The sequence below is a fragment of the Emiliania huxleyi genome (assembly GCF_000372725.1).
Source record: "Emiliania huxleyi CCMP1516 unplaced genomic scaffold EMIHUscaffold_259, whole genome shotgun sequence".
Lineage (NCBI taxonomy): Eukaryota > Haptophyta > Isochrysidales > Noelaerhabdaceae > Emiliania > Emiliania huxleyi.
The window spans coordinates 114,347-128,025 of NW_005200095.1; the positions used below are offsets into that span (position 1 = coordinate 114,347).

The 13,679-nt window shown below is 64.4% G+C and overlaps 4 protein-coding genes across 4 annotated transcripts in view; 3 read left to right on the forward strand and 1 right to left on the reverse strand.

Moving 5' to 3' along the window:
• Positions 1-398: 398 nt before the first annotated feature.
• EMIHUDRAFT_237929 (hypothetical protein) lies at positions 399-2,099 on the reverse strand (the record flags this gene model as incomplete). Its single annotated transcript, XM_005777661.1, has 3 exons — positions 399-456; positions 871-1,605; positions 1,789-2,099. The coding sequence occupies 3 exons, from the start codon at positions 2,097-2,099 to the stop codon at positions 399-401; spliced, it is 1,104 nt and encodes a 367-aa protein (XP_005777718.1).
• Positions 2,100-4,373: 2,274 nt separating this feature from the next.
• Positions 4,374-6,793, forward strand: EMIHUDRAFT_237930 (hypothetical protein; the record flags this gene model as incomplete). The annotated part of the gene is made up of 6 exons (XM_005777662.1): positions 4,374-4,741; positions 4,804-5,020; positions 5,352-5,420; positions 5,631-5,787; positions 6,041-6,155; positions 6,229-6,793. The coding sequence occupies 6 exons, from the start codon at positions 4,374-4,376 to the stop codon at positions 6,791-6,793; spliced, it is 1,491 nt and encodes a 496-aa protein (XP_005777719.1).
• A 921-nt stretch (positions 6,794-7,714) lies between these two features.
• EMIHUDRAFT_469215 (hypothetical protein) lies at positions 7,715-9,630 on the forward strand (the record flags this gene model as incomplete). The annotated part of the gene is made up of 4 exons (XM_005777663.1): positions 7,715-8,414; positions 8,477-8,742; positions 8,811-8,894; positions 9,048-9,630. 4 exons carry the CDS (start codon positions 7,715-7,717, stop codon positions 9,249-9,251), a joined length of 1,254 nt encoding a protein of 417 aa, XP_005777720.1. The 3' UTR covers positions 9,252-9,630.
• Positions 9,631-12,878: 3,248 nt separating this feature from the next.
• The window catches only part of EMIHUDRAFT_443701 (hypothetical protein), a 4,872-nt gene continuing 4,071 nt past the window's right edge, over positions 12,879-13,679 (forward strand). Inside the window, exons 1-3 of the mRNA XM_005777664.1 lie at positions 12,879-12,939; positions 12,970-13,281; positions 13,475-13,604. Coding sequence (XP_005777721.1) covers positions 12,933-12,939; positions 12,970-13,281; positions 13,475-13,604 — 449 coding nt within the window. The 5' untranslated portion in view covers positions 12,879-12,932. The remainder of the gene's footprint in view (positions 12,940-12,969; positions 13,282-13,474; positions 13,605-13,679) is intronic.

Sequence of the window (13,679 nt, forward strand, 5' to 3'; positions counted from 1 at the left end):
GCACGTCCTGACAGCTCCAGACGAATACACGTATTAGGGGAAAGGCGTCCCGTACGTATTTATTAGGGGAAAGGCGTCCTAGCTCCTAAAGAAAGAAAGAAAGAAAACAGACACCCCAAGGGAGGGATGGGAGGACGGCACGCCGCCACCACACAGGGATTTTAAGGAGAGGAGTGTGGTGCTAGCCGTCGCCCACCCTCGGGCGTCTACCACTTCCTATCTCTCTCCGCAGTTTCTCACCAATTCTCGCAGCGACCTTCATGCCACCTCGCGTTCTTCCCACTCTCGTCGTTCTCTCTCCTGCTGTCTCTTCCTCTGACTCATCGCTCTCCTCGGTCGGTCGGTCCTAGCTCCTACCAGGTAGGTGCCTTGTTTGTGAATTCTTTTTAGTAGGTTTCTCACCCGTTTTGGTGTCCTGCCCCGCGCGCGCGCCGCAACACCCGGTCGTGGAAGGTACTGGTAAACACAAACGACAAACCGAAAACGACGAAAGGAAGGTGAGGCGTCGCGCAGCTTTGTTGTTGGAGTGTGTGTGTGGGACTGTGGGTCCCCTGCCGCCCTGCGACGCACGCCGAATAAACGCCGTAGCTCTGTGCATGCAACGATTAATCCGCAGAACACGAACAAATAGCGGTGGTGTGCCGAGGGGGACCGGGAGGCGGTAAGATAGTAAGTACATCGCCCGGCGCTGCTTGCAGCTCCGCGGCGATGGAAATAAGAGGCTCCTCTTTTCCGCGCCCCCCCCCCGGCAAGACGCGCGATACACATAGACGTTTTCCCACCCCGCTCCCCGGCACTGCTGACCAGAGTGACCTCCTCGGCATCGCAGCCCTTCCGGCGCCCGCCCCCCGGCGTCCCGGCCCATAGTACTCGGACCGCACGCAGAGCAGGCTCTTGCTCACGTGTTCGATGCGCTCATCGTCATCGCCGACGATGAAGGTGACCTTGCCGTCGGGGAGGCTGGCGTCGCCCCGCATCTTCTTCAGGTCTGCCACGAGGGTCGAGGGCGGCACCACGAGCGGCGCAAAGGAGGGAGGCGGAGGAGGCGCAGCCACGCAGACCTGGCGGAGAGAACCTCCCGCGCGGACCAGAAGAGTGCTGCCATCGGGGCTGAGGGCGACGCCGATTGGGCGCGAGAACTCCGCCGCGCCGCCCACGCCATCAGCGCTGCCAGTAGTGCCACTGCCCGCGACAGTCGTCACCGCGCCCGTCGCCACCTCCACGCGCCGGATCTTGTTGTTCCAGCAGTCCGCCACAAACAGTTCGCTGCCGTCTGGGCTGATGGTGGCGCCGTGTGGGCCATTGAACTGGGCCGCGTCGCCCACGACGCCATCAGCGCTGCCAGCAGTGCCCCTGCCCGCGACAGTCGTCACCGCGCCCGTCGCCACCTCCACGCGCCGGATCTTGTGGCTGCCAAAGTCCGCCACAAACAGCGCGCTGCCGTCGGGGCTGACGGCGACGCCGATTGGGCGCGAGAACTGCGCCGCGTCGCCCATGCCGTCCGCGCTGCCCTGGGCGCCGCTGCCGGCGAGCGTGCTCACAGCGCCCGTCGCCACCTCCACCCGCCGGATCTTGTGGCCGCCGAACTCCGCCACAAACAGCGCGCTGCCGTCCGGGCTAATGGTGACGCCGTATTATGGGGCATTGAACTGCGCCGCGTCGCCCACGCCGTCCGCGTCGCCCACGCCGTCCGCGTCGCCTTTTCCGCCGCTGCCCGCGAGCGTAGTCACCGCGCCCGTCGCCACCTCCGCCCGCAGGATCTTGTGGTTGCCGAAGTCCGTCAAAAACATCGCGCTGCCGTCGGGGCTGAGGGCAATACCGCGGCAATCCTCGCAGGTCGCGATGGTGTGGATGCGCCCGGCCGCCGACACATGCAGCAGCGAGTGCTCAGTCGTCACGTACCAGCCGCCCGAGCGATCGCTTGCGACGGCACGCAGGAGCGATGCCGGAGGGCCGTCCTCGCCCTCGAGCGCCAGCGTGGTGACCTGGCCAACGACGCGGGCGCCAAAGATGGGCGCCTCGAATCCACCCGCGACCGGCACAGCCTCGCCCTCCTCCTCGCCTTCGCCGGCGGCTAAGGCGCGCTTTCGGGAGGCCATGGCAAAGAGGGTAATACGAGCGTCATCTTGTAGTGAACAGGCCGAGTTTGCGGTTTGAGCGCCCAGCGCAGACCGACCGACCGCAGGGGGGGTCCGGTCGACGGCCGCGGAAGACCGCAGACCGGAGGGGGGGTCCGGTCGGTCGGAGCACAGACCGAGGGGGGGGGGTCGGTCGGGCTGACTCGAGGGTCACACACACCGCACACCGACGCTCGCCGCAGCTGTGAATAAATTAGTATCTCGAAATACTAGAGACCAAGCGCCCTCTCCCCGTCTAATCACTCCTCGTCGTCCGAGTGGCTGAGCTCGAGACCGAGACGCTCAGGATTGGGTCGGAACACGAGCTTGTCCATGTCCACACTCTGGTCGTCGTCGTCCATACGATTAGTTTCGCCGGCGACACACTGTACCCGTTGACGAGCCGCTTGAGCGCGGCCAGAGCTTGTACAAAGCGACGGCAAGCAGGACCAGGCCTGCGACTGCGTAGATGCTCCACATACACGTGTGGGGTCGGGCTTGCTCGGGCCTCGGCGAAGAAGTCTCCTTGGCGCTTGGCTGCGTAACTAGTTTTCATAGTGAAAACCGGCGATTTCGAAGCGCCCGTGGCGGTTCGCGAGAAGGAGGGAGAGAGAGCGTTTGAGGGGGCTCACGGCAAGGACACCGACCGACCGAGGGGGGGGTCGGTCGTCACACCTCCCGCCGCCGAGAGAGCGACCGACCGGAGGGGGGGTCCGGTCCACCTCGGGGGCAGACCACCGACCGGCGGGGGGGTCCCCACGAACTAGGGGGGGTGCGTACAAAATGACGCTCGTATAAGACTCTGACCTGTTCCGACCTTGATCCGACTGTGATCAGACCATACGTACCGTAAATCGATGTAATACGTGAGAGAGACAAGGGAGAGGGAGGCGCGATTTCTAGGCCCTTGGGGGCCCTACCACTCAGCGCAGTCGGAGAAGCCGGTGAACGAATCTTCGGATAGGATGGGGCAGTCATCACTGCCGCGCTCACTGGGTTCGAGAGATTGTGCGAGAGATTGTGGGAGAGAGCTTGCGTCGGAGTCGTTCCTCCGCTCCCACCTGTCGAGTGCAAGCTTCAGTTCCTTGGAGTCGAGGTACCAGACGCCGTCAACCTGCCCTGCGCCCTGAGCAAAGTCGAGGGCCTTTTCCCTCTCGGCCCGAGCCTGGGCGGCAGCGGCCTGGCGTGTTGCATTCTTCTTTGCGTTTGACGGCTTCTTCTTACCGTCTCCATGGGTGCCCGCTCCATTGCCGCTCAAGTGCCCACGCGGGGCGGCAAGGGGCGCGCCACCAATTTGGCTAGGAGGGGCGGCTAACTTGCTCGTCCGGAAACCTGCCTCCGAAGAGGCATCTGCGATTAAGTCAGCATGCACGCTCAGGGATGATGTCGTCGAGTGCACTCGTAGGGCACTCACTGATTGCTCATGCATGGCCGGGGCCGCGAACGATGTGTGAATTTGGAAATCGGGTCAGCACTTCCCTTGGGAGGAGAGGAAGGTTAGTCTTACGCTTGAAGTAGGCAAAGTATACCGGGCGGTCGCCGTAGACACGGTTGAGGTAAAGGCCAGACATCTTGCCCCTGACGGGTGAGACAAGGGTGTTGATGCGCCTGAGAGCGGCGCGGCGTGGTGGTTTGTGTACGAAGCGCCCATGGCACGACCACCGCCCTGCATCGAAGGCCGGGGCAAGGGGTCGGCCCCCGCGCGTTCCGCGAGGAACAGGAGGCCTCTCCCCCTCCCCCGGCCTGAGCAGCTACGGGTGGAAGGCAGCCCCTCGAGTCGAGGGCGGCGCGACCATTGCCCTGACTCAAGGACCAGCTAGCCGGCCCGTTCAGTACAGATGGTCTCGCCGCCCCGCTCCCCGTCGCCCGCCCGCCGCGCAGCGCCGCCGCCCGATGGTTATTAATTATTAATTAATTAACAAATAAGTAATTCCCCCCCGCCGCCGCCGCGCCCTGCGTCGCCCGCTGCCTCGCCGCGCCGCCGCCTCGCGCCGCCCGCCGCCGCGCCGCGCCGCCGCCCGATGATTAATAATGTGTGAGTGTTTGTGTGTGTGTGTGTGTTTGTTTGCGCGATGGCAGGGAAGGGCAGGGCAGCCGCGAGCGGCAAGCGGCGTCGGCGACGCGGCGAGGACACGATGGTGACGCCCACAGCGCAGCGTGCGCGGCAGCAGCGCCGCCGGCGGCCCCCCCCCCCGGGGGCCGGCCCCACGCCGCATATCAGCGGTTGGAATGCAGTAAATTGGACGGTGCCACATCATGTCCGATGCCGCCTGGGAACCCCTCATCCGAAGCGGTCTCTTTCCGCCCCCGGAGAGGCTCCCGCCGAGCCAAGGCGGCCCGCTCCCGCCGAGCCAAGGCGGTCCTAGCCGCCTCCTGGGCCACATGCTGCGCAACTCGTCCATCGCGTCCGGCACCGCCGTCGGCAAGCGGGCGCCGGCGTGGATGGCGGGCCTGGTTCACTATCGCCTCGTCCCAGGCTCCTTCCCGCACGGGATGCGGTACCACTTTGATGGCCTGGCCGAGGTGATCCGCTTCTCGTTCGACGCCACCGGTGACGGCGGCCCGCAAAGCGCTCCCTCCCTCACGTGGCGCTCGATGCCTTTCGAGAGCGACGCCTTTGAACGGTGCCAGTCGTGCCTCTTCCTCCCGCTCTGCCCTTTCCGCCTCACCCCCTGGCTCCCCACAGGTACCAGTCGTGCCTCTTCTTCGGGACGGGTACCGGCCCGACGGCCGGCGCGCACCTCTGCTTCACCAACCCTGGTGTCAACCTCTTGCCTCTGCGCGGGCCGGGCGCGGAGCAGCAGCTGTGGCTCACGATTGACACCGCCTCGTGGGGCCGCGTCGACCCGCAGGCGGCGCTAGCCCTGCCACCTCGCTGCTGGCCTTGGCTGCTTTCGCCGATAGTATCCTGGGCTTGCCGCCGTGCGACTGCCTTGCACCGCCGTCGCGTGCCCTCCCTCTCTCTCCCACGCGCCTGCCCTCTCCCTCCGTCACGTGCCCTCTCTCTCCCCCTCCGCGGCGGCAGACCCTGGCGACGCTGCCCGGCCGCGCGGTTGTGGACTCGCTCGTCCTCAACGCGCACCCCGCCTGCGATGGGACATGTCCGGGACGCGTCCACGACATGTCCGAGACATGTGCATGTGCATGTCGCGTAGGCGCACCCCGCCTGCGATGGGACATGTCCGGGACGCGTCCACGACATGTCCGAGACATGTGCATGTGCATGTCGCGTAGGCGCACCCCGCCTGCGATGGGAGCGCGTGCTTCGTGCAGCACCCGTGCCCAAAGCCGGGTCCCGGCCCAGTGCCCGGCAGCCCCCTGACCGACCAGGCCTGCTCACACACGCAATACGCAACCACACGCACGCACGCACGCACGCACGCACGCACGCACGCACGCACACAACACGCGTACTACGTGGGGCTCCTTTCTTGGGCCGTGGAGGTGCGAGGGGTGGCCAAAACCTTGCCCCGCGCTAGCGGGTGGAGAGGCGTCACCCCCCTACCTCCCTAGGCGTGCTTCTCGCTGCTGCGGCCGACGGCGGGCGACCTCCGCACCGTCCTCGTCTCGCGCGCCACACTGCCGCGGAAGAAGCTCATCCAGCACTCGCACTCGCCGTGCGTCACGCCGCGCTTCGTGCTCGCCAAGCTCGACTCATTCGGCGCGCGCAGTCCGCTCAACACTAACGGCGGCATGCTGCGGTTCCTGCACCAGGCGCGAGATTGAGATCTCCCGAGATTCGCCGAGATTCACCAACGGCGGCATGCTGCGGTTACTGGACCAGGCGCGAGCGGAGGACGGCCCCCGCCGTTTCATTTCCTCTTCCGCCCCCCAAACCTCCCTCACCCCCCCCCCCCCCCGCCGCCGCCGCCGCCGGTGCCGCCGCTAGGACGAGGACGACCTCTGGCTGCTCCTCGAGCGAGCGACGAATCGCTCGCGGGTGCTCTCGAGCGGCGGCGCCCGCTTCGTCAACAACCACTTTTGGAACTGCTTCGAGGACCCGCGCACCGCCGAGGTGGTGGTCGAGACGGTTGCCACGTATGGTGTGAACGGCGTCTATTCACACCTCTAGCTGTGAACAGGTGGTGGTCGAGACGGTTGCCACGACCAGCGAGTACCTCGACCTATACAGCGAGCCGAACTTGCGCGCGCCCATGGAGTGGAGCAGGCGCTTCCAGGCGCCGCTGCGCTGCCGCGTGCCGACGGAGGGAAGCGCCAAGGCCGGAGTCCGCTGCGCACCGCTCTCGGCCGCCGTCAACGCGAGCCTGCCCTTCGATTACCCCACCTTCAACCCGCTCTTCAAGGCGCGGCACGACTACCGCTTCTTCTACGCCCTCGCGCCCTCGGCGGCCGACTCGAAGTGGTTCGACCAGATTGTCAAGGTCGACGTCTCCCGCGGAGGTGGCGCCGTCGCCGCGTCGTGGGCGCGCCCCGGCGTCTACGTCACGGAGGCGGACTTTGTGCCTCGGAGGGGGAGCACCGCCGCCGCCGCGGAGGACGACGGGGTCTTGCTCTCGGTGCTGTACAATTCCACGACGGATTCGAGCTCTCTCGGCGTGTTTGACGCGCGGAGTCTCGCGCTAGTGGACCAGTTTGGACTCGGGGGAGTTGTGCCGTTCCACGCGCACGGCATCGTCTGCCCAGCGTGGCACGGCGGCTGCTTCACCAACCCGTGATACTCGATTTCCCCAGAAGCAACAAAACTCGAGTTGATTGATACGTAGAGGGTGTGGAGACTGAGTTGACGGAAATCCGGGGACGCGATCCACTTCGCCACAGTGCACAGACGGTCCCGCGCCTCGCCGCCATGACGGGGACACACCCCGCACCGTCCGCTCTGTGCAGCGGTCTTTGACTTTGTCCGGAGAGTGAAAAGTCCAACGCGCTCCGTCGGTGGCGGCGTCCCCGGATTTCGCCAAGCTCGGCGAACCTCGACAGCGCCTTCGGTGGCATGCAGCTCTTTGCGACAGAAGCCTGGAGAGCAGCTCCTCTGCTGCTCACACGTTCTGCACAGTTGGCACAGCCTACTGTGCACGAGCAGGATTTTGGAAGGGCGATCAGGGACACGGATGAACGGAGTGGGGAGCGCATCGCGACACGGAGCTCGGAGGGGGGCTGGGCAGGGTGTTCACCCACACAGCAGGGTCCCAGGGAAGCAGGGATTCCCCTCTCGTATAGGACAAAGTTGCACCCGGCGGCACGGGCGCAGGCGCGGGCCTCCGACTGGTTGCGCTCTCCTAGTTCTCCTGCTCCTGATAAGGGACAGCGACAGGCTCGCAGCACGGTGCTCGGTGGACTCCCTACTCCACCGGCGGTCTCATCTCCATCTGGCGACCTGCCTCCAGTTTCTCACTGGCAGTCTCTCACTACCACAGGCACACTGACAGGGGTGGCAGGGCCGTCGTTTCCCTTTCTTTTTTCGTGCGGAAAAAATTGGCGTATAAAATTCTTTTTTACACGGCGTCTCCTCAAGACGGCGCCAAAAACCACCCTTGCGGCTGCGCCTGCTTTTGCGCGACACACGGCTTTCGCCTCACGGCCGCGCGCTCGCCACCGCCGCCGCCCACGCCGAACACCGCGGCGCCACACGGTCGACAATGGCAGTCTTTGCCCTCGCGACTGTGGCCGCCGTTTCCCAGCGCGACATCCTTTCGAATCTCACGGCCAGCTACGATGCCTCCATGCGGCCAGGCCAGGCGCTCGAGGGCAGCTGCGCGGCGGAAGCCGCTCCCGACAGGGTGAACGTCGAGACAGACGTGTCGGTGATACACACCATCAACCAGGTGTCCAAGTCGTACCGACTCGACGGCTACCTCATCGCTAGCTGGAGCGACCCTCGCCTCGTGTTCGACGCGTCCTGCCAGCGGCTACACTTCGGAGCAATGAAAGACCTCGGCATTTGGGCGCCTCAGCTGAACTTCCCACATGCGCGCTCGCTCACGGTCGGCGGTGGCAGCGGCAAGATGGCGGCCGACGGCGAGAGCGTGTACATCCATCCAGACGGGAAAGTAGACTGGATCCGCGCGATGCACGTCGAGATGTATTGCGGGGGGTTCAGTTTCGGGAAGCTGCCTTACGACATCCAGTACTGCGACTTCTCGATCGCCTCGCTGGGCTCCTCGCCGCAGGACCTCGAGCTCTACTGGCTGGTAAACAACGAGATGCTCCAGATGAAGGTGGACGCCGACCCCTTCACGTCGGGCGAGTGGGCAGCACATCCAGTGTCCCGCCAGAGCAACCAGTCCATCCCGATTCTCGGGATCCCGCCTGCCCTCCGCAACCCGCTCGGCGCCACATGTCGGGCGGCACCGCAAGTGCCCTCTCATTCAACTGACGAGCGCTCCTCCATTCTTGATCAGGCACCACATCTGCCGTCACCATGTGCTTCTCGCTCACCCGCAGCTCTTACACCTCCAGCACGCTCACCATTCTGGTGGCCGTGCTCCTGGTGCTCGCCTCCTGGTCGGGGTTCTTCATCTCGCCCGCCGCCGCACCGGCCCGGATCGCACTCGCCTTCCTGTGCTTCCTGATGGTGCTTAACAACCTGAACGCGGTATATCGCTCGTTGCCGCAGCTGCAGAGCGACGACCGCGTCTGGCTCTCGGACTTCCTGATCGGCACCATGGTCAATTGCTGATTCGAGTCCTTGCCCTCCGTGAGTCGGAGGCTACACACCTCGCAACCATCCGGTAGGTTTTCAACTTCGTCGCCCTCCTCGAGTACGCGGCAGTCAACGCTGGCATGCGGCTCAAGGCGAACCAGATAAGCCTCTATCGCGTCACGCAGCTACCCCTCTCAGGATCACAGCACCGGGGGCGTGGGGCGCCTCCGGGTCAAGCACCCACGGCAGGGTCTGTGGGGATCAGCAGACCTGGAGGGGGCACGCATAGGATCAGAGCCGGCTTGAAGAGGCGCTCCCTGCCCCAAAAGGCGAACCTCGACAAGCAGGACAAGCCGGACAAGCCCGCCTCCAAGTTCGCGCTCCCCTCCTCGGTCCAGCGGCGTCTGGCCGACTGCGCCCGGCTCGACGAGGTGATGCGCGTCTTCTTCCCCCTCGCGTACTTCCTGTACATGGGCATCATGTACGCCGTCCTCCCGCTGTATCCGCACAACGAGGGCTGCATCGGCATCTGAGGGGCTCGGGCGGGCCACGGGGGGCAGGACCGGGGAACGACAGTTTCCAAGTCAGGTTTGTCTTGCCACGCCCACGCCCGCCATGCATACGCCGCTCTCCGTTGCCCAACATCCGGCCCGAGTTTGTGTACCACTCTTCCGTGTTCTTGGGTCGGCGCGGCTCGCGAACGCTCTATGAACCGGCGCGCGGGGGCCGCCCCCCCAGCGCGCAGCGGGCCATCGGCCGCAGCGCGTGCCCCCACGGCCATGCTAGGGGTAGGGCATATAGAAGCTATAGAGCACGGGGCGCGCAGCGGATACAAAGTATCTCGCGTCTCGATCGTGTTCTCCGGTGTATTTTATCTCACAACCTAGTACGGACAAATTTTTGTATCATTATTGCATTGTCATTATCGCATTGTCCATTGACCATTGTGCGATACCGGGTCTCTCGCTCTCTACTGCACGCAGCACGGGCGAGTCACGTGTCGGCGTCAAAGGAGCAACGGGCGGTGTAGGCGGTGGCGATGGCGGTGGCGGTAGCGGCGGAGAGGGAGGGAGGTGAAGGAGATGGCGGAGACGGTGGCGGCGGAGAGGAAGGCGGAGGAGAGGGCAGAGGGCTTGGCGGTAGAGGGGAGGGAGGCGAGGGAGAGGGCGGGGGGTTTGGCGGCGGTGGGGAGGGCGGGGTGGCGGAGACAGCGGCGGCGGAGAGTACATAACTCAAGGCCACATCCTCCCTGTCGCCCCCCCCAGCACTCCACCGTGCCAAAGGAACAACCAAGAGCACAACATCACAACAGACAACAGGAAGTAACATGTGAGACTAGAGCCGCGCCGGCCGCCAGCGCGCTCTCGCGCCGAGGCCGGCTTCTGCGGCCGCCCGCGCCTCCACCACCTCCACCACGCGCCCGCTGCCACCTCCGCCCCCCGCCACCTCCGCTTCCGCCGCCGTGGCCTCCACCGCCGCCACGCCGGCAGACCTAGATAAGTGTGGCTAAGCAGGGCGATGCCGTTGGCGGCGACCCGTGTGATGGCGAAGAATTGCTCTCCCCGAGCGCAATCGGCTTGGGCGCACCTTTCTGCCCCCCCTCCCCCAAGGGCAAGGCAGACAGTGTTAGCTTTTATGAACGCTGACTCAACGCTGGCACACGGTACTCCACACGTCCATCTATCACTGAGATTCACGATCACTCGCGACGACGGATCAGACGGAAGAGGAGTGGTATGCGCGGGGTAGATGACTGTCGTTTGTGAGTAAAGCCGTAGGAACGAGCACACGTTGACTCATGATGCGTGCGGAGATGGCAGCACACTGAGGTGGTACACACGGAAGCCGCCGTACTAACACGAACTAACACCACCAAGGCGATTAAAAGATCCCGCCCCGGGCTGGACGGAGGGGTCATCTACACGTGCACGGCGGTGCACGCTAGATTCTATCTCGGTTCTATAGATTGTGTAGACTCCATAGACTCTATACTAGTGCCACAAAACAGACCGCCAGCATTCACACCACAAAGGCAACGCGCGACGCGCGATAGTACCGCGCTACCGATGGGGCGGCGACGAAGGCGCCGCCCCCATCGTTACTGTTCAGTCACCGGGCATGACACTGGCAAACGTAGTTACCCGCTTCATGGCACTCGCCATCATTCCACTGCCCATTCCTTAGGATGACAATACATTTTTCAGCTTCTTCAGAATTCGGCTCGTTAGCTTGCCAGTTTGTGTAGGTGCTAGCAGCGTTGTTTACCCAAGCGATTGTGCTTCCAGATGGATTCTGGCCACCGATCCAACACCATTCGCCTGCACACACTTTTGCTATGGCATCGTCCTGTTCTGGATTCTCAGGAACTGCCAAATGCATTCCATCCGCCTCACAAGATGCCTTGGCTGCGGTCCATGAGTGCCCGCTTTTGCGCGTGTAGCTTGGGTATGGGCACGCCGGTTTTGCTGGCGGCGGCGATTGCGGCGACGGTGGCGGTGACGCTGCGACGCCGGCGGCCGAAGGCGGGCAAGGTGCCTCGGAGAGGCGGCGGCGCTCCGCTTCAGTGGCGGGGTCTGCGATGCGATCGATTGACGAGGCGTCAACCCCGCCGGTGGGTTCTGCAGACGCGGGGGCGCCCCTGGCGGCGTTGAAGCGCGAAAAGGCAAACCCGGTCGCGTAAGGGCTCGCTACCTGATAATCTGACGCCGAGCCCTCGATGGCGCCCTCGGCTTGGGCGCTGGTGGTGTAGGAGCCTGAAAAAGGGTAGAGGTCCTTCTTGCCGTGCCGCTCGAGCCCCGGCGTGGCATAGGACTGCCCAACGATGCCATGGGGCTTGTCGCGGGCCGGCGCGTCACCTCTCGCTGTGAAGCCAATGTCCAGGCGGTGCTCGGGGCCCGCGACCAGACAGCCCTTGCACGAGCGGCTGCCGTGCACCTTCACGGTCCAGTTTCCGAGCTCAAATGTGGCGCTCGAGTGGTCCATCGACATTTTGAAGTCAAAACAAGCCTTGTGGCCGTGGAAACCGAACCGGAATGGGCGGCCGACGCAGGTGCCGTTAACCGGCTTCCAGCCAAAATTGTTGGGGTCGAGTTCGGATGCCCAGAACGAGGCGGTGGCGCGCTTCTGCATGGAGAGCTGCGCGGTGATGTGCGCCTCAGTGAGAAAGGTACCATTGATGGTCAGGGCTCCGCCGTGCATCTTGAAGACAGCCGCTTCGGTCTTTACATTGACGGAGAAGCCAGGCGCAGACAGGAAGTTGTAGAGCGCGTTGTGGCGTCCGCGGAGGTCGGCAGAGCCTCCGAAGGCGAAATTGATGTGTGGGTCGCGGAACACTTTTGCGCTGAGGTCGCATGCTTCTGAGGCCAAGGGCGCCGCGCAGAGCGGTAGCATGGCAAGAGAGAGCGCCGCGTCGATTGCGGCCGACGGAAATTCATTCCGAATTTTACCCCCCACTTTCATCGCGCGGGCGAAAGCGGGAGAGGGCGGTAATGCACAGCGCGGTTTATTCTCTGAGCATCTGGAACTTGAGCACTTGAGCACTGGATAGGGTCGATTCCGCGTGGTACGGGACCCCTCGATCGTCTCGCCCTCCCTCACTGACTGGTGTGTATGTTCCGCCACGGGTTGGTGGCGCCCTCGGCAGCGGGGCAGAGCGCCACGCCGCGCACGCACGCGCGCACACACACACGCTATCAAACTATTAGCCTAATATCGTACCTAGATTAGCAGGTGTCTAATAACGTCGTTATTAGGCTAATAATTAGCTACGGCACCGTTTCATACAGGTCAGCCGAATTTAAGATTTGAAGGCGGGGCGGCCGTGAGCTGTAAAATCTTGAAAATGTGTGAAATTCCAGCTAAAATCTTGCGAAAATGCGCTCCATAACTCTAAAATATTGGTCTAAAATCTGAAAATCGCCGGCCTGCGGCCGGCCTCTAAAATCTTAAATTCGGCGGACTTGTACTCGAGTATTTCAAGCCCCAATCTTTTGCACGTGGCGTGTCGGCGGGGTATGGGTATCGGGGGCACAGGGCATCCGGCCCGCCGGGCGAGTCGCGTGATGGGCCTTGGTATCCGCTGGGGCACTTGGAGCACTTGGGGCACTATAGAAATCCTACCTCGCGGGGGACCCTGCCCCAGCCGGCTGGACGCGGCTTCCCTCAAGCGGCCGCCATCGCCCTCGGCGAGCTGCTCCGGCGGCCCGCTTTGCAAGATGAGCGAGGAGGAGCGGCGGCATGTCATGACAGGAGGAGCGGCGGCATGGACGGGCGGCGGGTCCGATGCGCTACTACGTGCACAGGCGGAGCAATGCAAGCTAGTCGAGACGCGCAACGCCCAAGCCAAACTGTCCAGCAAATCGGCCGCTCAGCTCACGGCGCAGCAGCTCAGGATTTCCTCGTACCGAATGCAAGGGCATGGTGTCGCCGGTAACCGGGTCCCAGACGTGTACGCGCAGAGCCTGCCGCCGTCGGATGAATGTGACGCAAGCAACGCCGCGCTCGTCTCTGCCGCCGGCGACGACGCGCTGCGCGAGGAGCGCCAAGCCATCCTGTCGCTGCCAGGTGCATCGCTTGCGAGAAGCCTCCTCTGCCCACCCTGCTGCGCACACGAGCGTGAGAGGGCTGCTAGAGCCGCGCCAGGGCCCGGTCTGGGCGCTCTCTAGCCGGCGCTGCTGCCACCGACGCCCTCGGCCCCTTCCCGGAGAGCTGGCTTCTGACGCCACTCCCCCCCTCCCCCCACACACACACGTGCCAGGCGGGGGAGTGCATGCCCCGACCGACGCGCGTCCCTCCGGTGCGACCGGCGGCGGCAGCCTCGCCGCCGCCGCGCTCCGCTCATTCTTCGACCTGATGATCGAGCCTGAACGAGTCGTCCTCAACGCGGCACCGCCTCTCCCCACCAGCTCCGCCCCTCTCCGCCCCTGGCCCCCCCGTTTTTTTTGCCCCCCCCCCCCCCCCCC